Source organism: Pangasianodon hypophthalmus, chromosome 4 (genome assembly GCF_027358585.1).
Source record: "Pangasianodon hypophthalmus isolate fPanHyp1 chromosome 4, fPanHyp1.pri, whole genome shotgun sequence".
NCBI classification, from domain to species: domain Eukaryota; kingdom Metazoa; phylum Chordata; class Actinopteri; order Siluriformes; family Pangasiidae; genus Pangasianodon; species Pangasianodon hypophthalmus.
The window spans coordinates 19,922,840-19,948,965 of record NC_069713.1 but is presented as its reverse complement, the minus strand read 5'-3'; the positions used below and the strand labels follow the sequence as shown (position 1 = coordinate 19,948,965).

The following is a 26,126-nucleotide window of genomic DNA, read 5'->3' as shown; positions in this document are numbered from 1 at the left end:
ACCAATTAACAAAGGAGTTTATTAAAAAGCCTTTAAATCCCCCATACCCCCTTAGGGACTAAACAGATAATAGGACTAAATAGATAATGACTTGTAGATATGCAATTTATTTTCATAAATTTTTCTCTAAAATCTGTCCTTGAGGGCAGTACTTGAGTAATGACATGTTTTTTCAGCTCTAAACTTTGTTCAACTTAATAGTTAACTGATGAATCATGAGGGTAGGAGAAAAACCTTGTCATTTTCTTTCCTAAGCTCTAAACCCTTTTTCAAACCTACAGGTTTCATAAGAATACAAAAAAAAAACTGCTGGGACAAGAGAAGGTCACCAGTTAGTTTAACAACTAACTTTTAACAAGTTGTTTAAGCCATATTTCTTGGTGCAGCTCAAAAACATCCATTCATAGAGTATAAAGTATATAGTATAAAATAAAAATGTACAATATTTATACAAAATATACAATGTTCAGTTAGATAATAAATCCCAATGTACATTTAAAGATACGTTCAGTTAATAGAAGTACAATGGGTGCTGTGTTTATATACACTATAAATATCAGTTTATTCATATGTGCTACGCAGAGGAAATACAGCAGTCCCATCTTTGCAAGCTTAGTCCAAAAACCCAAGACTGAAGACAAATAACCCAGCTCCTATACTGGAATCCTTTGAATGTTTGTCAACGTCTACCTTCATGATTAATAGTTTCTTGGCAAGGTGGCAAGGTAGACTCTGCATGATCATAAGAAAGGGCAAGTAATTATCACCTGCAGATATGACAGGAAGGTCTGGAACAGCCTTGGGTACTGACAGCTACATAGTTCATGTTTGGCTGACTCTGTTATTTTACCAACCATCATTTAGAGTTCCCATATGTATTATGTTTACTTTGATAGCAGTTCATTACTGTTTAATGCATTATCATTAGGGTGCTATAATTCTTTTATGACAAAATCCCTCTGTGGAACTGAGAGGAATCTGTTTGATTTGGTTACTCTCACCGTGCTTAGAAGTAGCAGCCTTGTCATAAAGCAATACATCCTGCCTCACTGCATCTCTGTGTTTATTTTATTCAGCTGACAAAAAGAACTAAACTGGATTTGAAGTATTACCCAAAAAATAGTTGGTGTATATCCCAATGGTACTTTCACCTATAGTTTGTATTGTGTGTGTATGTATGTATGTATGTATATATATATATATATATATACACAGTCAGGTCCGGAAGTATTTGGACAATGACAGAGTTTTTGTGATTTGTGCCTTTATACACCACCACAATGGATTTGACATAAAACAATCAAGATGTGATTGAAGTGTAGGCTTTCAGCTTTATTTTAAGAGGTTCCACAAAAATATGGCATTTACCATTTAGGAATTACAGCCATTTTCAACAAAGTAGCTCCATTTTCAGGGCTCAAAGGTATTTGGACAAAGTGACATAATTGTAAATATAACCATAATTTTAATACTTGGATGAAAATCCTTTGCAGTCAATGACTGCCTGAAGTCTGGAGCCCATGTTCTCAAAACTCAAATTCTGAGTTCCCTCCCTGGAGATGCTTTGCCAGGCCTTCACTGCAGCCACCTTCAGTTGCTGCTTGTTTGTGGGTCTTTCTGCCTTCAGTCTTGTCTTCAGTAAGTGAAAAGCATGCTCTATTGGGTTGAGATCAGGTGACTGACTTGGCCATTGAAGAATATTCCATTTCTTTGCCTTCAAAAAGTCTTGAATTGCTTTCGCAGTATGTTTAGGGTCATTATCCACCTGCACTGTGAAGCGGCATCCTATCAGTTTTGTAGCTTTTGGCTGAATGTGAGCAGAGTGTATAGCCCTATACCCCTCAGAATTCATCTTACTACTTCTGTCAGCAGTCACATCATCAATAAACACCAGTGAGCCCGTTCCATTGGCAGCCATACATGCCCATGCCATAACACTGCCTCCACCATGCTTGACACATGATGTGGTATACTTTGGATCATGAGCTGTTCCTTTCTTTCGCCATACTTTTCTCTTCCCATCATTCTGGTACAAGTTAATCTTGGTTTCATCAGTCCAAAGAATCTTATTCCAGAACATGGGAGGCTTTTTTAGATGTTTTCTGGCAAAGTCTAATCTGGCTTTCCTGTTCTTGAATGTTACCAGTGGTTTGCACCTTGTTGTAAACCCTCTGTATTTACATTCATGAAGGCGTCTCTTGATTGTAAATTTTGACAATAATACGCCTACCTTCTCCAGAGCATTCTTGACTTCTGTTGATGTTGTGAAGGGGTTTTTCTTCACCAAGGAAAGGATTCTGCGATCATCCACTTTAGTTGTCTTCCGTGGTCTTCCAGGCCTTTCGATGTTGTTGAGCTCACTAGTGCTTTCTGTCTTTTTAAGAATATACCCAACTGTTGATTTGGCCACACCTAAGGTTTTTGCTATCTCTCTTATAGATTTATGTTGTTTTTTCAGCCTAATGATGGCCTCATTCACTTGCATTGAGATCTCCTTGGACTTTATATTGTCAGCTCCAGTCGAACAGCTGCCAAATGCCAACTCAAAATCAACTCCAGACCTTTTATCTGCTTCATTTGTCTTGAAGTAACGAGAGAATGGACTTCACCTGGTCAATTAACTTCTTGTTAGTCAATTGTCCAAATACCTTTGAGCCCCTGAAAATGGAAGTAATTTGCTTAAAATGGCTGTAATTCCTAAAGGGTAAATGCCATATTTTTGTGGAACCTCTTAAAATAAACCTGAAAGTCTACACTTCTATCACATTTTGATTGTTTTATTTCAAATCCATTGTGGTGGTGTATAAAGGCAAAATCACAAAAACTCCATAATTGTCCAAACACTTCCGGACATGACTATATATACATATATATATATATATATATATATATATATATATATATATATATATATATATAAGAAAAGTGGAAAAAGGGTAAGAGCTATTTTTCAACAGTTTGCTGGCTTATATTTATTTTTATAGATCTAGCAGATGATTTTCTCCATTGAGCGTTATTGTTTTGGTAAGCAATTTATTTCATTTGGATAGTGAGCTGCTGGAATGAAACCTTTTAATAGATTTTTTCCTGTGGTCATTTGGTCAGAAATGCAAGGACTCTGAATTACTCAGAGGATGTGAATAGGCGCCTATGTGCGTGTAAGTGCATTCAAGCACTGACCAACCGTTTTGCATGGTCATAGATAACCGCCACGCTCTCACTCAACAGCTATATCCCTCAACCACTAACCCCACCTATGACTGCCCCAGTCAGCCCTACAAAAAAAAAATGCCTGTTCCTCCTCAATCCCCATTCACTCTCCCTAATTTTGAGCTTATTTCCTGGGTAAACACCTTGGTGTTTTTCCAGTTTGCTTTTGCCCCTCAATTAGCTGGTTACCTTGGGCAGAGTGCAACAAGATGAAAGGATGTTCCATCCATCCAGACAGTCTTCCCACATGTTTGGTGTTTCTCGCCTTGGAAACACACTGGTCTTCATTTAACTAAGATCTACTGAAAATTCATTCTCTAATCAAAGTACCATACATGCAAGTTGGATCTAGTCAAGGTTCTGGTAATGAATATGAGATATTCATATTTGCGATATACAGTAGATATATAGATATGATACAGACAGAGATATTTTTTATTTGTGTTCACATTTGGGAATTGAGTTTTAACCAACGTTTTTCCCTGTAGCCCAATAGAAATTTCACATCTCAGTATATTTCATTCTTTTATGAGGGGGAACCTGGATCATATGCAGATTTACTTCAAGTGGACCATTAGTCTAATGCATAAAGGTGAGAGTAAAAGAACATCTCAAGAACTCATTATTTGAGCATCAACTCACATTTGTTTTGGCTTGTCTGTGGACCACATCCTAAATGGAAGTGTATGCATGTGTGTGGTCTCAGACCAGAGCTGGAAACTGCAAATCTGGCCTGGTTGAAAGTGTGTGGCCCAAGTGTAAAATGCCTTGGTCTGGCTGTGCAACATGCTGATAGAGCAACACAGTGATGCAGTTCATATATCAGCACAATAGAAGGAATTGTTGTCTTATTGTATACCATTACTATACAAGGCTGTCCATTGTTACACATTGTTCTTGCTGGCACTGGCTGCTTTTCCAGTCAATTTATCCACAGGGTTTTATTTCTGTTTTCACTGCTGCATAAAGCAACCTCAAAAGTACACATCAAACCAAAGAAAATTGACCAAATTTTTAAGCATCATGCAAAATAACAACAGAATGCATCACTTTCTCTTTTGGCTTTGAAGTGACATGCATGGTGAATGGTAGTTTGAAATATATACCACAAGAGTATATACACAATCATCCAGTCAACCAATAACACAACTCCAGGACATTCTCAAGATTTGAAATTAATTTAGCAAAATTAAGAGCAGAGGACATTGTATGCAGACATCAAAAGTCAACTAGAATATTTGGCCTGTCTCCTGATTGTGTTTAATTCCTGCGACTTGAAAGCCCACATCAGAAGTAATAATGGAGTCCAATGTCCAGTCTATTCTATCAGTGACTGCCTTCATTTCCTTTCCAGTGAGCTAACCACTACCTCATAGCTCGAGCTCACTGAGGAAAAAGCTTTTATATGCAGTGATTCAAATTTATATGCAGTCATTTGCTTTTTATGGAGTGACTACCTTTGCTCCAATAGGACCATTGTATCGTATTCAACCCCTACACCTCTCAACACTTGTGATCATTAGTCTTCAATGTCCATTATTTATCCTCATAGCATTTCAGATTTGAGTTTTTTTCTTCCATTACAGTTGATCCGGCATCCATTTTATATGGTTTGTGGGTAGGGCACCATTGATGTGAGTCCTCTAGAAATGAAATAGGACTATTTTTTGCAGGATTTGATGGTCTGTTCAAGGTATGAACTTCCTATTAAAGGTCCAATAAAAACAGAACGACCAGACGGAGAATTCAACTCTTCCGGGCAGTTGCATTTTAAGTCTCCATCATTTTCATTAGGAAAATGTGAAAGGAGTACTTATTACCCTTTCATGAATAAGTTCCACGAATGGGTCTTGTTACTTGTTTTGAAAACTGTCTGCTGAGTGGAACGACGTGGATACTGAACCGTGAGGTGTTTGAAAGAAATCACTCACCGGGTTCACCGTTGTGTCCTCTTCTTCCTCGCTTTCCCGGTGGGCCTAGAATGCAAAAAAAAAAAAAAGATGTCCTTAGACTTCTTTTCTTGTTTGATCAGAATAAAATCCTTAGATATTCATAGTTTCTGCTGCAGACTTTGTCAAATGTCTAAAAGTTAAATAAAATCACTCAAAAAGTGTTCAGAGGTTTTGTTTTTGTAGACTTAGTGCTTCTTCAGGCCATCCAAGGTTCATTAAGAATTTAAAAGTTAGAATCTAAAATGAAAAATGACACTGTCTTAGTCCCATAACAAATATGCACTTGATAGTTCAATTTATCCAATTTCCTCAGTGTTTATTCTTTTCAACATGGGTGCATTTATTTCTTGTTTGTTTCTTGTTTGTTTCTGAGCCTTATGTGAACAGTGCCTATCTATTTGTGTTCAACCAAAAGAATAAAGTAATTACATGGACTGTTAGGTGTAATGTGCTGGAAATGCAGCAGAGAAAAATATTTGAGGTCCAAATATTGTTCATGGAACTGCTGAAAAAGATAGGAGGTTTAACTCCTGCATCACACAGGATTAAGTTAAAGAAAACAACAAAACAAATAGAGAGTGCCTGTTCAATCAGTTCAGCTATTAACTAAGTTTCAGGTACCTAGCCTGAGCCAAGTACAAGAACGCTGAGTCTACACATTTATATATTCATTAATTTGCCAAGCTGTCCTGTGTTGTCTACTTTACTGCCTTAATATTGCATCATGTAGTTGTATCTTTAGCTACGATGTCCATGTCAGGGCCAGCAGCTTTGAAAGCAAAGTTTGCTGCCTGAATAAGCCATAAATACAACAGTAAAAGGTTACTTGCTAATTCACATCACTTACAGTACTTCTTTGTTGTTCAGAAAGATCCTGAACCTTTTTATTTGTCACTCATAAGTGACATGCTGAAATGGTACTTTGTGCAAAAGTAGTGTGGAGAGAGACTTTTTCCCTGCATGTTTGGGTTTCCTGTCAGTCATTGGATTGGTCAGTGAATATTACACCCATTTCAAGTGACAAAGGCTCTTTGAATTTTGCTCCAATTCTCATCAACTAAGCATTGCATTACAGAGCAGATTTTTAAAAATGATAAATAATGTGTGCAACTGGCTAAGCTCTAGGTAAAAGGCTTAGTGCAGATACTTTTTAATCAAGATTTTATGGTTCATGCTGCTCAATGGCCAGTTGTCCGGCCTTCCACAGGCCACGAATTCTGAAGCTGATGATATCCAGGCCTTCTCCATATAACCACATCTACTGAGATAAACTTTCCCAACTGTAACCAAGGTCCTTCATCTCTCATCTCTTATAGTAAAATTATACACTCTACTGAGAGTGACATCTTTACAGGTGCGTGGCAGAGGCAGATAACAAATACAAGAACCTCTTTATTAATCTCAACAGTGATCATTATGCACACAAACACAGCCAATCTGTACAAAACAAAGTTAAGTGAACCATATCGGCTGAGTTTTTAAGAACATGTTGGAACCTGCGACCATTATAAAACTACTCTGACTGTGAGTCTGACTATTCCATGCACATCATCTTTTTAATTTTATCTTTATAAACTAAATAAAGCCCAATTGGCATAATAAATGAATAATGTCCAGGTCGTATATGGACTTGTCACCATACATCGTGAGCGTGGACTCTGCAAACATGTTTAAGAAAGTATTGGAACAGAAATCTGTCATGGAAGAACATTACCAAATTAAGCACTTTATATACTTAATGTAGCGATGAGCCATAAGGCTTTGAAGAAATAATGGAAATTCATTTATGCCGATATATATTACCACCATGTCATACATGAGCATTCTTCATTTATGTTTCACAGCAGAATATTACATAATTTGACTATAATTCATGACTTAATCTCATATCTTATTATTATAAAGTACGTGGTATTGCAATTGCTAAACACTAAATGAAGTTGGCTTTTTTGATGATCACTGTAAATTGGTTTTATGTGCTATTCTGTGTTTTTCAGTTGTTTTGGAAACAGCAAAATAAATGAATGTCATCTTTGACTGAAACAGCATTATAATCATAAGAGGTCTTGGGCCATTTGAAACTCAACATAAGCCACTAAAGAAAGATCTAATAAAGCTCTAAAGGAATAGTGAAAATTCCACTCCATGTAAAATAATTCCTTGAAATGCACTGTGAATTCCTCAACTCAGCTGTAGTATTTTATAACAGACATTGTATGAGACAGACATGTTACACAGGGTGTCTACGTATGTAATTGATCCTGGGTGTAAATACAATACAGAGCCACTGAGGTCAAGATTATAAGTTCCAATCCCAATTTTTATGCAGTGTTACTAATCTCTTAACTTTAGGTAACCCATAAAAAAACACACTCTTCACCTGGCCTTGTCCACTGCTTTATACAGAATCATTCACTAACATCAAATTCTCTCATGGGCTACTGTATATTGGTGTATTGCTCTTCTCTACAAATGACAAGTGTAGGTTTAATAATTTGTTCCTACCAAACATATCTGACTCAGTTGATTAAGCAAGTGTCAGGATTTAAAATGAACTAAAAATTCCATATCTAATAATTTCCTCTTAAATAATCATGCATGCTTCATTTAATCATGCAAGTATTGTAGTAAGGGTTTAATTTCATTCTTAGGGTTGAAATTGTTCAATTTATTTTGGCTAAGCTAGCTCATCTACTGCTCATACTATCAGGAGGCAATCAGATGGCCTTATGCATCCAATTAACCAACAACATAATTAAGAATGTCTGTGAAATAAACATCACTTAAGGCCAATATCTGTCTCAGACTGCAAGCTTGAATGGTGTCCTAGCCATTAGCTGGCCTTGATTTATGCAATTTAATGTGCAGCCAACCACCACATCTGCGATGACAGCACATAACATAAGATTATGAGGGTAGGTTAGCAAGAAAGGGAGGATCTGGTCATGCACTTGTTGTTGATGGAGATGGATAAAATTTACATTCTTTCTCAGTAAGTCTGTTTTACTCCAGATGTAATACAGCAAGGATGTGCTTTTATGTCATACATATGCAACATAAACACACTGGCTATTGCCTCTATCAGTCATCCAGTTGCTTCTCGGACAAACTCACACTAGACCTGCATACATTTCAGTTAAAAATATAAAACATGAAAATATCAAGAGGCCTCCAGTTAAATGTCTGACATGGAAATTCTCTTCTAAGTCTAAAAGTTTTCTCAGAAAGAACAATGAAACAGGAAACATGAAAAAAAGGATAAAAGTGCTGCAGTGTCTCTCTGGCTTAAGGCTCATACTTCATGACTTCATGACTAAAGTGATTTAGTGCAGTTCTCTCAATGATATCCTGTAAGGTCCATATCTACAATAGTACATTATTATGCGATATGAAACAAAGAAAGTCTTTAGTGAATCTGTAGCTGTGTGTGTGTGTGTGTGTGTGTGTATGTGTTGTAGGTGTGTCTGATCATGATTCCCTGATCATGACTCACTGTAACCAGTGAACCCAAATACACACATACAGACAGACAGACACACACACACACACACACTGTCAGAGAGACACACTCAGAAAATATTTTTATGAATGACATCAGTTCAGTTCCTGCTAAGTCTGAATGTGAAACATCAGGAGACAGGCACTTGCTGAATAGACTCTTTGTTCTACAGTTAATAAATGTATTGTTCTGGCTAAATTAACTCACAGTTTATACTTGTTTTCAAGCCAACTATGATCAGCAGGCTGCAGGTTTATGTGCCCATGTACTTGTGATTGTGCCAAAAGGCAGTGTTTCTTTTATTTTTGCCGTTACAGAGCAGTGCAATTGTTCTTTTGCATCCACCAGCTCAGGGACAGCCATGATTGGTTAGTGTCACTGTTATTGACAGGGGAGAGAGTATTCCACCCCTCCCACCTACAGAGCATGGCCAATTATGTTCTCTAGGACTCCCAGCCAGCAAAAATAAGTAAGTAAACAAACAAACAAGCAAACAAACAAAAAAAATGGGACTCTGCTTATCAGTCAGACTCATTAATTAGCTTAATAAATTTATTTTAATCTTCATTTCATTTCATTAAAATTTTTTCACATGTGCAATCCACCCTGTGTTTAGACCCACTCTAAATTTAGTCTTTACTATCCCAAGTAGCATTAATTATTTATTGCACTGTAACTGATTCCAAACAGACTGTCTTTCCTGAATGAATGTGTGCATACACCCTCAGAGTCTGTTATCTACTGCTACTTAGTTCCTCAGTACATTGATAAATGGCAAGTGTGGAAGCACTTCTCAGTGCAGTAGCAGTTTAACTCAGCAGGATTCTACCTCCTTGTTGTTTCTGGTTAACCAGTGAATATGTTTTTCTGCTATCCTTCCAGCAAAGTATTCATCATTTCAGCCTAATTAACAATGTGTAAAAGATTAAATTGGGTATTAAAAATGGATTTCCCCTTTGGAAATGAAGCCAAAATAACTCAGTAATAAAATCATACCAGCTACATATGAAAGTGTTTTCAGATTTTTTTTTTCATCCAATACTGACATCTCTCATTGCAAATGCATTCGTGGAATGTGTTCTGCTCATCTTTTATGCCAAGAACAATTTCCACTAACCGATCTGATGACCACCTTCAATCACTCATCAGAATTTGTAACAGAATTGAACAGAATAACAGAATTTGTTTTTCACATTGAAGCTAGGGTCCTTACATATGGACAATGTAACTATGAGAGGAGCTTTCATCACCTTTGGAGCTCAATGTATTTCTCCTCTGGCTGAGTCAAAGGCTTGGATATTTGAAACCTGCCCTATGTGTCCTGTGCAATGTAATTATCTTCCCCACAGAGTCCACTGTGGGCTAACTGAAGGCAGAGAATACAGTACGCACAGCCAGTGAAGGTAATAAACAAATCAATAGCTAAGCTGCTGTTTCACAACTTAAGATATGTTAGCTGGGGTTTCACCAAATACAGAGCCAGCACACCAACTACCATGGTTTAGACGTGTGGTTACTGTTATTAAACACAATTTATGTTCCTGAAGTTGCAATTACTCATTGGTAAAGAAACTCATGGGCTACATACTATTTTAGGAATAATACTCCTCTGGAGACGGAGTTGCTAACCTGACATCTGAAAGGAAAAAGATGGACAATTAACCAGACAGATGGCCAAAGTGACATTATATCAGTCTCCGTCATGAAGCTTTTGGTGGCTGCTGTCTTTGCTTTATGAAACAACAGCTGGTGAGTATTCCACTGTGAATACTGTTTGTAACCTGAGTAATATGTGTTTGGGTGTGTGGTGAGCTTTACATATTTGTCTCTGTCCATTTAGTCAGCTGTGAGGTACTTCTCAAGGGAAGTGAAAAGATGTCCCAACGGAAACAGTTGCCTGAATACATCTGGGCATTGAATGAAAGTGTCACTGAGAATATCCAGTGGGACAGATTGGCAGTATCAAGTAAAGCCTATGCAATTGTGAGTTTATTTCTGGTTCTGGAGGTGGTGTTAGCTCCAGGCTGATGGATGACGGTGGTAAAACTAAATGTAAGCCGTGGCTTTGATATTCCATCACTCTTGGCTGACTTCCTGTGCTTTCTTTAACACCATAAAGGTGTGTGCTGATATTTGGCATGTGTTTTGTGCTTGTAGGGCACAAAGACTGTTCTCTATATGATGAACAATTTTGATTATTTTTTAGTTGTTGACACAAATATATTATAAAGAGCAATAACAGCAGAAGCTCTTCTTTACTGATCAGAAGATCAGGGGTTCAAGCCTCAGCACCGCCAAGCTGCCACTGTTGGGCCCTTGAGCAAGGCCCTTAACCCCATCTGCTCTGTGGGGTGCTGTATCATGGCTGACCCTGAACCCTGACCCCAGCTTCCTAACAAGCTGGGACATGCAAAGAAAAGAATTTCACTCTGCTGTAATGAATATGTGACAAATAAAGGCTTCTTCTAAAAATTCTTCTAAAAACAGTACACAAATGCCCATACAATTTACTTTAAATTATAATAAGAGTAAGACTGTGCTAACAATATTTACTCAGTATTTGTAAGATTATCTTTATTATTTATTAAAAAATAACCAATGTACATTAATAATTTATTCACAATAGCTTCTTATAAAGCTTCTTGTATGCAGATTTCATACTGTAGCCATTTTGTATCATCTATGGCTCTGTTCTTTTGGACACTGTTTAGCTGTCTGTTTAGCTTCCTACAATTATTCTTACAATCATATAAAACCTACGAAGCCTCAAAAAGTGGTATTATACATGTAATAAAACAAATCAAACAAAATGTTATATACCTGGAAACAAATAAGAACTATCTATTATATAATATCAGCAAACAGCCTATGGAAAAAAGATGAAAAATACTACACATAAATTAAAGATTTATACTATTATATATTGTACTATTATACACACACACACACACACACACACACACACACACACACAATCAAAGTAATGCCTCTCTAAACACTCCAAATGCTACACATTAAACCCTCCATCAGCCAAACCCATGACTGATGCTCCTGTAAGAAATAATTAATCTAGTTCTGCTTGGAGTTTTCAGCACTTGTGACTCACTTTCTGCTGTTGTGGATGGTCCCACATGGATACTATACAAATTCACACTTGGCAAAAACAGTTTATGCCCAAGGCTCAATCTTGGATAATCTCACCTGGATACTGTAAACTTGTACCTAAAAATTGCTGTTGACTGTCCTGAGTTTATCCCAGAGGTGTATGCTATATGCACAGGATGCTCATACTGAACGTCCTTGCAACACACTTAGCATTATTTGACTTTGTAGTATGCAGTTGTTGCTATACAAATAAAATTGAATGAATGGTATTGAATTAATAGCACAGTCTGCACAACTAGCCAGTGCTTAATTTTACTGTCACGAATCATCAGCTGGCACATACACACAGCATAATCTCTCTTTTCCAGCTTCCAGTCAGTAGTGGGACAGTGAGCCCACATTAGTTAATTAGCAGAAACAGATTACCAGTGCTGCCAATATACATACACACAGCTCATGTATTCAGACCGTACACACACAGGAAACCCACTGACCCCAATAATGTTTATCTTAATTTGTTTGAGAAAAAGATGCTTAATGAGCTGTTGATTGTTTATTCTTTGATACTACATCTGAGTTAATTCAAAGACTTTAAATGCATATTTGCTGTGGTTTAAAGGAGTTACTTTATAAGATTCACTTACATGAAAAGTCTATTCCACCAATCCGAAGCTAACTAATGAATGCTTCCATAACCTGAAAGTGTTTGAGGATATATTAAACAGAAACAAACATAATGCAAAAGCTAAAGTAACAAATCTCACACCTTATCTTGTTGACAGTTGTCGCGGTTGTTCAATTTTCGCCTTTCTTAGAATGCTACTGCACAGAGCAGAAGAAAGAAACTTTGCTATTAGCTGCCGTAAATGAGGGATATTTGCGAACAAAAAAATCCACATAATAATTACAGTTTGCAGCGTCCTTTACTAAGGTAATGACTGATGATCTGTAATCATTAAAGGTCCTTAATGTACATTTAATGGCATAATGAAATTTTACAAGGTCAGTGTAGGTAGTAAAACAACTTTATGATGTGCCTGTAGAGGATGGTGAAAACACTCAAATGAGCACAATCCATGCTAATGTTGCATGACCATTTTCTCCCTTCTGGCACAATTCTCCTCTGGCACAATTCTTAGTGTCTAGCGCTAGTTTATATATATATATATATATATATATATATATATATATATATATATATATACACATACATACATACATATATATATATATATATATATGTGTGTGTGTACGTGTGTGTGTGTATATATATATATATATATATATATATATATATATATATATACAGACAGATAGATAGATAGATAGATATACATATAGATATAGTTATATATACACTTACACGGCTATAATTAGCACTGCTGACAAATGATACCTAACATATCTCAGATAGTATTATGTAATCATATCTGAGGAGCAATTCAGGGATACCAGGCATGTCACCTTGCAGCTTATATTTCAAAAGTGCTTAAAATGCATTTTATGAAAATCATTCAATAAGCAGACTTAATACAAGGTTTAAAGCTTAGATAGAATATCCCTCTGTACGGTTGAATACTATTTAGTTTTATGTGTTTTTCCTCTTTTATTTAAACACCCCTGAATATGAATTGCTAAGATTTTATGCTATCACTCACTAAAAAAAGTCACTGTAGCCTTTAAACATCTCGTTTTATTAATATTCTGGTGTGTCGTATCATTACTGCACCCTGTTTCTTCTAAACTATTTCATTGTGCTGCACACGTTTAGAAGAAGAAAGAAAGACAGCCTCTATTGTCGCGCATTTTCTTTGCATATCCTAGCTTGCTAGGAAGCTGGGGTCAGAGCGCAGGGTCAGCCATTATACAGAGACAGAGGAGGCAGCTAAACCAGGCAATGCAGCATGTTGTAGAAATCTCACTCTCTAGCCATTTAGTCACTGAATTACCATTTAGTCCTACTTAAGCTGCTTAAGATAAAAATAAAAATAATATGCACATAAATGGAGATATGTAGCTAATACCTGATGTCCTAGCATTAGGGTCAGTCCATCTCAAGTGGTCCAATAATTGTAAAGTTGGTTACTTGACCATTTTTTAATTTTTTTTTTTTTTTTTTTTTTTTTGAATGATTACCTCTATGTATTGGCATTGCAAAACTACCAGGTTTTTTAAATTTATTTATTTTTTTATCCATGACGGCCATCTTCGTGTCATGGCATACAACAAATTATGGTAATACAGTTGTTTATGGAAACCTCAATAACTCGGCTCAGGATGGTCCTAGCTCCTTGGAACAAAAAGTGCACGTTACAAGGTAACACATATACATAGACATATATAAACATTTTGCACATTCTTGTTAGACTAAGAACATATGTCCAAATGTAATGCTCAAGACTGCTCATAGTTCCACTTTTAGGGTCAATTTATAATGGGAAGGGTTCGAGTCTCAGTCTTATTTTTTTAGGGGGTTCCTAGGTAACCATAGTGTGCATGCAGAACATTTCATGGTTGAGACTTCTCTTATTTTTGTTATGGATGTGAGAAAGTGCAATTTTTTTAAATTCCCCTAATATCTCTGGTGGGAGACCAGATACAAACCTGAAATTTTCACTGAAATAAGTAGCATTCTGCTCTATAAATTTTGAGTTTGAGATTCCACAGAGTTACAGAGTTGGGTTAGTAGAAATCTGGGGAAAAGCCTACTTTATTCATGCATTTTGAGAAATGAAAAGCTGTAATATAAACATAACAAGTAATAAATATGAACAGTATTTTACAGTAATTATGTTTATGATTGACATACAAAACTTGTCAGTGAGATCTAAAATGTTACTACATGTGATACTGCCAACAGTGAAGCATGATCTATCACAGGGTTCTTCAAAATCTGCAGAGTTTAGCTCCAACTTCCAAACTTACTTGCTTATAATTTTCTAGTAATCCTGAACACCTTGGTTAGCTTGTTCAGGTGTGTTTCATTAAGGTTGGAGCTAAACTCTGCAGGACAGTGGACCTCGTGGGCCAGATTTGAAGAACCCTGATCTATCATGTTGGTACAGGTGTATAGCTGGTATGCGTGAATAGATTTTGTCCAAAGATGGAATTGCAGTGTTCAATTGTGTATTTTATAAATGAACAGTGTCATAAACAGAGCTGTGGTGTTGTTTCTCCTATGATAAAAGCAGTCAGTGACTACAGCTAAGAAGCCTCCCACCTCCATCGACCCACAAATGCAGTTTCCTGACTTCAAAAGTCCTGTCCTGTTTCTTATAGCCCAGTTTTGTAAATATTTGTCACTTATTTGTCACTTATGTCACTTCATATATCACTTCAATAGTGACAGTATAGTGAAATACCACACTCACTATATTTACAAGCAGCAGAGTACAAGCGGCTCATACGAGTGAGAGAACACCCATAACATCCGTAAAAAAACATCCGTAACAGTGAAGTTTAAATGCTAAACTTGTGGTCTAATACATTACTACTGAAAATCTCTTGATAACATCATGCCAAAATACTGTAATATGGACAAGTATTAATGGACATCAATTTTAATATGAAACACTAAATTCAAGAAAAGTGTGTGTGTGTGTGTGCCCCACTTAACTACTCCTACAAACCACAGCAGAAAAATCAATAACTATTTGCATAATTAAGTCAAAGGCTAAAACTCTGTAGGTAAGTTATGTATTTCCTGGCAGTTGATGTAGAATAATAAACAATAAATCTGTGCTCCAAAGGGAACTTTTTGAATTTTCAGATTTAAATCTTGCAAGGAGAAAATGAAACATGATCGTTTTTGTAACCACACTGTGAAATGAAGAGAAACAATATCAGTAGATTTTGTCAGATGGAGCAGAGTTGCCTCATGTGTTTTTACTGGTAAGTCATTCAAGCCAGATAAGAGGTCAAAACAAAGTGAGAAACGTTTCACTAATTATAATCACTTGGTTCCAGGTTATGAAATTTTCACTAAAAAGGTTGCTCCTTTTAGGAATTTATTATTGCTAAAGTATCAAATATACACATAAACCATAAATTGTGTCATTTGTGCAGCTATGCATGGGCCTCACAAAAAAATTGCACTTTGTAAGCAAAGTTTTTACTCACAGGAAAGTTGTGGATTACTTTGTTTCACATGAAGCACAGTTTGAAGAAAGTATTAACTCTTAAGGGAGGTTCAAAGACAGCTCTTAATAGGGGAAAAACAAAAGGAGAGTTGTAGTGTTTCTGTGCAAGTGCTACTTATTGTTACTGCTGCAGTTTATTAAATCCTCAAGTAGCTTCATAATGACTTTGTTCCCACAGCACATGTTTATTACTTACTAGAATACGTACACCATAACTAGTTGGTCAGTTGTATTTGTGGTTTGCAGATAAAAGCCTATGCAGCATGCAGCCATGCATTTAAGGAAGAATGTTGGAAGTCTGTTGGAGTCCACTTATGAGGACAAAGTTATTTGGCCAAGTTATTTGGTTCCTTGTCAACAACTCCAGACCTTTTGGAGCTGTGGGTTTTCTGTTACTCCCAAACAGCTTATGGTTCTGCAAATCAAAACCACCCTCTTGTTCTCACAGCACTTGTTATGTACTTAGAAGTGCAAGTGCCCAAGTTTGTCCTGGCATCTACTTATTATTTATTTTTTTTCCTAATTTATTTCATGATATATGTGCCACAACCACAATCCACTTTGCACTAAGCTGGCATAAAATCTTCTGAAATACCACTTTATAAAACTTCACCCACAGTTAAAAATGAAAAAAAAAAAAAAAAAGCTGAAGATTTGGTAGGTAGAATTGGCTTTTTACAGAGTCATGAATTTTATACTCTGACCAAAGGGCAAATCATATTACTGAAATGTTTCCTATTAAAAAGCAAACAATAGAAGTGGTCAACAATGCTGTAATTTATCTTAATAAAGCCATTTAGCATTCTGACGCTTATAAAGTTAGTCACCTCTAAATAGATCCAGAATGCAGTGTAATGTTTTACAAAGAAGGGCGCTCTGGGTTACATAGATGTTGACATGGTGGTTTCTAAAAACAAATATAATATTCAATTAATCCAACTATGTTTTCTCGATCACTGCCATGGTCTACAGTGGAGGTTTAATAACCTCTTCAAAATTTCTTCCAAGTCTCTTTTTAAATATAATCAGTGGAAGAACGTTTAGAAGCAGGCACAAGTAGGACGCTGCCCTTTAGAAATTTCATAAAACAATGTCAATCCAAAACAGCTTTTGGAATTCACATCCAAAGTGCATGGTGTTTATAAGGGCAAATACCTCTTCATTAAAATGGCAGAAATAAACCACAGTGTACGTCATTCAAACCAACCATCTCCATTTTAACCGTTCACCCTCAAGATCAATGGCAGTACCAACGAACCTAAATCACGTTCATCTGCTTTAGAATGAAGTGCTACTGCATTCAAAAGTAATGAGTGAATTGTGACAATGTATAAGCAACTTTAAACCACAACACTATGGAATTCTTAAATTGAATTGATCAGAAGGTGTTGATTAATTTTAAATAATAGCAGCTCTGACAATAGTGCTGTCTGCAAGTTTAAAGCACTTTACACATAATCTAAGTCTAATAATTCACCAATAAAAACATGTTATTAAACAAATAAAAAGGTATCATCATTGATATGGTGAACCATGGGCACAGTTATTTAACATTTATGGAAGAAGTCTCTGGTGTCTGTGCTTTGTATCAGTTCGAGGTAAAGCTGTTTCTTAGGTTTTCCTCTACGGAAAGTCTTTGGGCAGACCACTTTGTGCTTTCTAGTTTTTCTTGTTAATGTGACAAGCTGTATTTTTTTTTGTCTTATTAACTTTTAGAGAGAGAAATAAAGATAGGCTGCTGAGGGGATGACTGTTCATGTGACGTCAAGCCAGAAATGGCGTTACTTTCCACATCAGGTAACACAGAGCGGCCTACAAACATGGCTGCTGACTACAACTTCCAGACCACAAAGTGGCCTACAAACATGGCCGCCAAGGACTACAACACCCAACCATCACGAACTGCCTCACGTCACATTCTCTCTCATTCTGATTGCACAACCTGGACTCAATTACACAATCACAGCCACACTACTTAAGGACTCTCAGTTCACACATGCATGTGTGTGTATGTACACACTCAGTGTCCTGCACTGCTGGGACCAAGCCTTTGGCTCTATGCTATAGTGTTTATGGTTATGACTAAGTTTCTAGTTTATGTCTTTGTCTCTTGCCCAAGTATTGTTGTTTGTACATCGCCTGGCTTCTGCCTGTCCTTGTCCTCGACTCTGCCTAACGTAATGGATTTGTTTGCCTTTGGTTCAATAAAGAGAATTAATCCTGCAACTATCACTGTCTCTGCCACTTGACAGTTCATAGCTGCTCCAGTGTAAGTGATAATAGCAACTAATTTGTATTTAACACTTAAAAAAGTACAATGTATAGTTCTTTATCAAATGAAAAATTGGATAACACTTCATTTTAAGGAACACATACTAGCAGTTGTTTAAATTCAAATGCTGTTTAGGTAATGCTCTATAGTGTTTTATTTTGTCTTTGGTGGCCTCTGTTTTGTGGATGGAACAATGGTCTATTGGTATTCCAACTTCTTTCAATACCAAAAAGACAAAAAATGATAAATCACTTTGGGACATGATGTTACAGGAAAATAAGCAACTTCGGCATGGTAACAGTATCTTCATGTTGTGCAACATTGCACCATTCTGTTATTTTCTTTTTACAGAAAAGCCTGTCATGTTTTATTTTTCACATAATCAGCAACTGTTCTTAACTCGAAACCTATACCTGCTACTCATTTGACAGTGACAGAGTTATTTAACGTTAAAAGAATATCTGATGAATATAAAGTAGCATTTCAAGTGTTGTATATTGCATGTCAAACTCAAATGATATTCAACACTATTCAGCAGCGCTTCTTTTACTTTATTATTCTCCACCAGAGTTATACTACTTTCAGGTCTGCCTTTTTATACAACTTATATAACTTGGGAACAAATCCATACATCTAAGCGTTGCTGACACAACATAAAGACCAGTGTTAAAAGAGCTAAAGAGCAAACAAGGGAGACATAAAGCAGAGAATAAAGACTGAAACACACAAGTAGTGGTGCAAGCCTAGTCTATAGGGATTGATATAATGGGACATACTGTGTCCCAATAAAGTTTGTAGGGAACACATAGGGGAGTAGGACACTGGCTTTTTCTCATAAGCATCAGGAGAAGAGTAGGAGTTAAGGAATAGGAGTGGGGCTTCCTTCATCTCTGCCTCCCTTGGCTCACAGCACACTCTTGTTGAAGCTTGTGCCAGAATGCTGCCGGTAAGGTCCTTTTGAAGCTTGTCTCACCATGTTCTTTTACAACCTGCCACAATAATCCACTAACAGTGCTTTACACATAACCTTGGATTACGCAGCAAACATTATGAAAGCCAAAGTTTACCTCAGTGCCCCCTCCTACAATATAGTAAAACCTCTCACACATATATCATCATATTAAGCTGTTAAATGCAAAATTGGTTGTTGGAAGGTATGGAGTGTGGGAAAAGAAAAAAATATACCCACGTGATTGTTCTGGAAGTTAATTAAAAGAAATTTGTAATGTATCTAACTGTACTGAGTAAATAAAGAGAAACAATAGGAGTAATCAATTTAAATCTTTTATTTTTTTTAATTTTGTGTTCCCAGATTAAGCTCCGAAACCACCATGTCCCTGACCAGGATAGAGCAGTTACTGAAGATGAATGATGAATGAATATACTTTTTCCTCTAATAATTACTGACTCTAAGCTAAAAAGTAGGTGCTACTGTTTCTCTTTCACATTAGCTAAACTCTTCCAGAAATTAAGTTAACTAAACCACACCTGTGACTTAACAGCAACTTCTTGGTAATTCTATAAGAAAGGAGTGGCAGAGTATATGTAACGTATGTTCATCTATTCCTTATTATAGCGCTGGCATAGTGCCAGGGGACCCACAAGAACACGCTATACATCATAACAGGCTAGCACTCATGTGAGCCAACTGGGGGACTCATAAAAACAGAAACAGGTACCACTATGTTGTATCACTAAAAACAGGACCAGCTACACTATGTTGTGTCTAGTACTGGCATGCTGCAGCATAGTTGTTGTCTGTGAGGAAAAAGGAAACATTGTGAGCTCATGGTACAACGGTGAGGGGAAGCCAGGTTGGTGATGCAGGGAAAAACAGGGTGGGTAAGAGAAATTCTCTTATGCCTAAACCAGACTCATCTCTCGAGGGGTTGTTACTACAGCAAGAGTGCAGCTAAATCTTCCAAATCTTGAGGCTCATTATGGCTGTAATTTTTTACCATAATTACTCTCTACCACGCTCCCTTCAAGCCACAAGTATGGCTCGAATTGACCTACCATCCCTCAAAACACAAGAAAGACGAGTCAAGATTCCTCTCTTTTCTAGCTTTTCAAACAGCTGAGTCACTGAATGTCTTCAATCGAAGACTCGCCTCTTCACTAATCAATTAAGCAAGCACTAAACCAACTCTGAAAAAACCTGTTTTGTAGCTGTACCATCATCTCTTTAACAGGATTTTAGCTTAGTGGCACTCGTTAAGGGCTCATTATACTTTGTCAGTACTGCTGAGAGCTGACAGAAATGAACTTCTGAAAGCCCAGAGCTTTCATATTCTTTCAGAACAGTAGGGGAATCCAGTAGGAGAGTACAGCAGGAGAATGCATTAAACAGGGTGATGAGCAGTAAACAGCAAAGTGTGATGGGTAATAAACAGCAAAGCGCACATGTTGGTACTTGAGATGACAAGAGATGCAGATGCTGCTGTTTTTTGCTGAGGCCTTACCTGAAGACAACTGCACAGAATCACACTGGCTAAAGGAAACCATTTATTTGAAAATATGATTGAAATTATGATAAACTGTTCTCAGAGCTTGATTAGAGAGGAATGCCTGTATGACTTTTATAACTCTCTGCCCCTTCTGAAGGACCTTTCTGACACACTGAATGCTTCTTCTTCTTCTTCTTCTTCTTCTTCTAAAGAAGCTTGTTCAGATGGAAGTATAAGTGAACCTTTCGACTGGCATGAATATATAGAAACTACAAAGCAATGCTATATTATTCTGGATAAGGGTATCTGCTAAATGCTGTAAATGTAAATTTAAATGCAAAAGTTAACATTTGACTTTGGTGGGTATTGGTGGGTCTATCCATCAATAAATGGACACTTTAATTCCAAGCTTCTGTTTCTATCAGTGTTTCTGAGACTAATTTAGTTACGTGATTGATGAGAGCCACTGTAAAAGCTATAAACCCCCATTAGCCATTAGTTGATAAAATTGGAGACTGAGGATTAAAGCACTGGTTAGAGTAGAGCACTTGATTTCCTAATGTAAGTCATTTGATTACAGATTTACAGAATTCATAATCATGCAGTTTTAGGCTTGCCAAAGCTCAGGAAAGCAGAGTATATGTTTAGTCACCACTAACTCAGTGCAAAGGAGAATATACTTTTGCCAAAATGGCACAGTCTTCCATTTTCTTATCATTTATGCAGGGAATATTTCTCAGCTTTACTGATAACAGGAGCTTGTCTGCAGTTTTGTTGTCTTTATATAAGACAGAGTGGAACACTGCAACATAGCAGCTAACAATGTAGCTAAGGAAACCTTGCAGCAAATTCTTTTTAATACATAATTTAGTCTTAAAATTAATTATTTAATTAATTGAGAAGATGGTGCCATGCTAGTGGCAGCACATTACAGCAGCTCCCATCTCAAGAGACGTTTTTCCTACCTACTTTAGGTATTTCTACGTACCTACTATATATCTAATACATATCTTTTTCTTTCCACTCTTCTTCTTTGTTTTTGTAACTTTTAATTTGTTCCAGTTTGCACCTTTTGCACTATACATTACACTATTCACTCCCTGTGGTTAATTCTCCAGTATTAACTAACACACTCACTAACACAGTACTAACACTTTTCACATGTACTCAGAAGACTGTGTACAAGGATATCCTCACTCTATAACAAGTACAATATTTTATAACTTTTTTTACTGAATATGTTTATTTTTATTACTCTGAATACTCTTGCTTGCACACTTTATGTTTTGGATTGCTGCTGTAATCTTTGAATGTCCATCTGGGATTATAGTCCCTGGAACTATACAACAGGAATGAACACCATTCTTCCAAAAGACATTCCCTCAGTTGGTGTTTTGACGATGTTGGTGCAGAGTGCTATCGCTCCAAAATGTCCCAAAGGTGTTCAATTAGGACGATATGTGGCGACATTCTTTCACTTTAGACTGGAGCGTTGCATTAGCCAGCCAGGCAGAGAAAATGAACACTGATCACCTGTGATTTGTTGTCACTTTCCTCTGCACTTAAGAACTTTTCTTCTAGGTGGCAATGGAAATCTAATATATATTTTACAAGTTGACAGGTGTCTTGCTGGGTTTCTAACACTTTACATGTTCACATGAGGGATGTGGATATTTTAGACAGAGCCATAGATGTTTTGACTTTGCTCTTCAGTGGGAGTCCATTTGCAGGTGTTGAAAGCTGGATGTAAGCAGAAGTTAACCCTGCTGGCTCAGTAAACCCCGAGCGGATGCTGTGGTCTCCTCACATGTGTGTTTTGTAGTAAGGACTTACAATTGAATCACAAGAAACTGGTTAAAGTATTATGTTGTTATTATCTGAATTTATGACCAGTGATTATCTAAAAACATCTAAATCAAAATTTCAAAGTGCCTTACATACGTATACAAGATGTGTTAATGATACGAAGTATTTATGGTAAGGCGTGTGAATGAACCAATCTACATTCACTATAAATTTACATTTAGTAAGAATAAGAATGTGTAAGTATATAATAAATAAATAATAAAAAGTATATCCATCAATCCATCCATTTTCAATACTGCTTATCCTACACAGGGTTGCGAGGGAGCCTATCCCAGGTGACTCGGGGCACAAGACGGGGGACACCCTGGACGGGGTACCAACCCATCACAGGGCTAAAAAGTATATGCAAATAACAAATAATACATCAAATAATAAAAAGTATATTGAACAACATAAAAGATTCTTCCGCTGTCTGAGTTAAGGTGATCCTCAAAATTAACAATAGGTGTACAAGATGACCTATACTAATTCAAGAGATTAGATAGATATACCAGAGCTAAACCATTTCATAAACAGGACTTAATAATCAATGCAGCATTTAACAGGTAGCTGATGGAGTTTGAATAAGACTGGCATAATTATGCTCTGAATTTATTTCCTGGTTAAGGTCTGCTGAATTCTAAACTAACTAAATCATATTTAAATAGACCATGGGGCAGCCAGCCAGCAAAATATTTAAATAGTCCAGTAGGAATCAAATGATAAACTTGTATCTAGGTCATTCATTTTAGCTAAATAGTCATCAAGCTCTAGGGTTAAATCAGCAACTTTATTGCAGAGAAATTTGGTACCAAATTTATGAATATTTAGGAGAAGAATTTTCATGTCTTTAACACAGTCTTCCATTTGTACAGCAATGCAGATGAATTGGAATAACCTGAAAATTATAATCGTGTGTCATCATTTTCGAAATGAAAGCCAACATTGTGTTTGCAAATGGCATGTCCAAAGGGATGGATACAAAGACAGAACAATAGAGGGTCTAAAACAGAACGTTGTGAGACACCATATTAGGGCTGCACCATATAGATATGGGGAAAAAAGCTACATAGAGTATGATGAACTTGTTGGATATCATGATGACAATGGCCTAACAGTACTCTTTTTTTTAAAAATCTTTTTCAGTTAAATACCTACCAGTAGCAGTGTTTTTGGCTATTCACATGTTCATACATGTTCTAAGTATGAAAGGTATTATTATTCCCGATGTTGTGTTATCACAGCCTATAACAATATGTTTATCGTGGGAACTCACATGGCAATAATGATTAAAAATATGGTTACTGTAAATTGCTGAAGAATCTTCATTAACCTTAACAAACTGGTAGCTGCTTTTCAAGTAAGATCTAAACTAGTAAAAAGCTTGTCATGGTCAGTGGTGTCAAATGCTGTACTTAAACCCATATAAACTCATATAAACCCAGTACCTAAACAAAAAAACAATACCTAAACTGAAGCATGCACTCAGTCAATGAACATTTTAGCCAGCACTGGCTCTGTACTAAGGGATTCTGTACTAAAAACCATCAGAGGCCTTTCTACACACAATTCAGCTTCTCGCCCAGTTCTACCACTCCACCACTTTCTCATTTGCTCTTTATCAGGAGGCTTTAAAACTTTTCCACTTATGTCTAAAGCCCATTACCAGCAACTTTACGCTCCTATTTTCACCTGACTCTTCTGGATGGCTGTGTCCTAATGAAATGCAAATCATAATGCAGAGGGACCTGAAGCATAACCAATTTGTTCTAAAAGTCAGGTAGTTTATAGATTCCTCAATTAAACATGGTGAAGTGCTCAGCAATTAAAACCACTTTCCTTAAAGTCATTCCTTAAGTCTTTATTGCCCACTATTGTTAAGCTGAGTGGGGAGATGACAGCCAAATAAAATCTAGTAAGTAAACAAATTACAAAGTTTGCATGCTTATAAGATACAGACTGGAACTCAAATTAACAGCGTAAGCTTATGCTCTATATTTGATAATTAGTTCATGAATATGATTTTTTATATAACATGTGCATGGGGGTGCAGAGGGTAGCATTGCCATGTCACAGCTCCAGTGTCCCTAGAGTGACCCTAAGCCTTAACTGAACATGTAACCTTTACAAACCTGAGAATTTTGCCTAAGAAATCCTTAGACCATGTTGGAGAGAGAGTTTACATCTGCATATATAGGCTTACTTGGTGCCTTTAAGTTAATCAACTAGACGTCTGCAAAAGTCAAGATATGACTGATAAGTTAAAAAAAATATGACTGTATCAGTTAGCAGCATATGCTCTGACAAATGATGAATGCCACTCTATATTCTACATAACCCAGAAATATAAAACCAATTCAATATCTGATCCAAAAAACCCTAATTAAACTAAAAAGGAAATGAGCTGTCTCCTCTAAAAATGATGATTAGACTGCTGGTACAGTAAGAAACAATTGTTGTCTTTGTTCAAAGTCTTACACATGCTTTGCATTAACTCTCTCACTGTAACAGCTTAAAATATTCATTTAACCAAGGTTTATTTTCTCAAAACTTATATGGTTTACATGGTAGAAGAGCATACAGTGGTAATTTAGCTTCATATATATATAGAGAGAGCAAGAGATTGAAAGAGATTGTTTGCGTATTGCAAGATAAAAGTAAAAGCAACCTTTTATGTGCTATAGCAAAGCAGACTTAAGACTGAAGGAGGATGTATGTTGTGGAGTATAATCATTACCATCGCTACCACTAATTCCATACAAGCTTTTGGGTACACAAGCAGTGTTTAATGAGTAACAGGCCACTTTCCGAGTAAACTGAGCATGGTAAACTGAGATGAAAGACAGAAGAGAGTACAGTGAGAAGGGATGTAGGGGGAAGAAAAAGGCCATGGCTACTGATGAGGCAGGTATGTAGTGAGGGTGACAGGTACTGTGGCATGCTGATGGAAGAAAACGAACTCTTGTAAGCTGCTTATTATTACCATTTCCAACACAGACAGCCAAGTCAAACATCACCAATCTAATTTGCCCTTTGCGCCTTCCTGCTCCTTTCTGACATTCCTGTTTTCTTTTCCAGCCATTCTACAAATAACACCCATCCAGCTCTATGAGTTGAAGAACATTCTGGGTGCTCTTCAGCAGTGGGGTCTAAACAACTTTATAGGATCCACATTGTATCCAAACCGGATTTGTCTTGCCCTTTTAAATTAAAATAGTTCAATGTACTCTTTTCTTTAAAGATTTCTAAAGTTTCAAAGCAACATTTTCTTCCTCAGTCCATGTCATCCGTATATGGAAAATAAGCTGTAAGGACAGTCTGTTTCGAATTCTCCATGACTGTGATGACACTACCATGAACGTATTTACATATTCAGCCTACAGCAGTTTGGCTGAAATGACAAGGATTGTTGTTTAAAGGAGAAGAGAGACCAGGACAAAACAGCTAAACTTTGCACTTTTCCTGGCTGTTAACAGGCAAACCTGTCCAGGTGTTACAAAGTAGTGGATTATATTTATTTTCTCCACAGTTCCTGAGCATTTCCATCTGCACTGAACAGTTTGGTACATTTCATCCCAGACTGCTTTCTGAATGAGACATACTACAGTGACGACTGTGCCAAAAAAAACAAAACTTAACGCTTAACGAAGGATAGAG

General features: G+C 36.7%; 1 protein-coding gene across 1 annotated transcript in view; it reads right to left on the bottom strand.

The window, feature by feature from the left end:
* LOC113540597 (collagen alpha-1(XXV) chain) overlaps positions 1–26,126 on the bottom strand; it is a 156,469-nt gene that overhangs the window by 71,074 nt on the left and 59,269 nt on the right. The window contains exon 3 of the mRNA XM_053233368.1: positions 5,142–5,186. Coding sequence (XP_053089343.1) covers positions 5,142–5,186 — 45 coding nt within the window. The remainder of the gene's footprint in view (positions 1–5,141; positions 5,187–26,126) is intronic.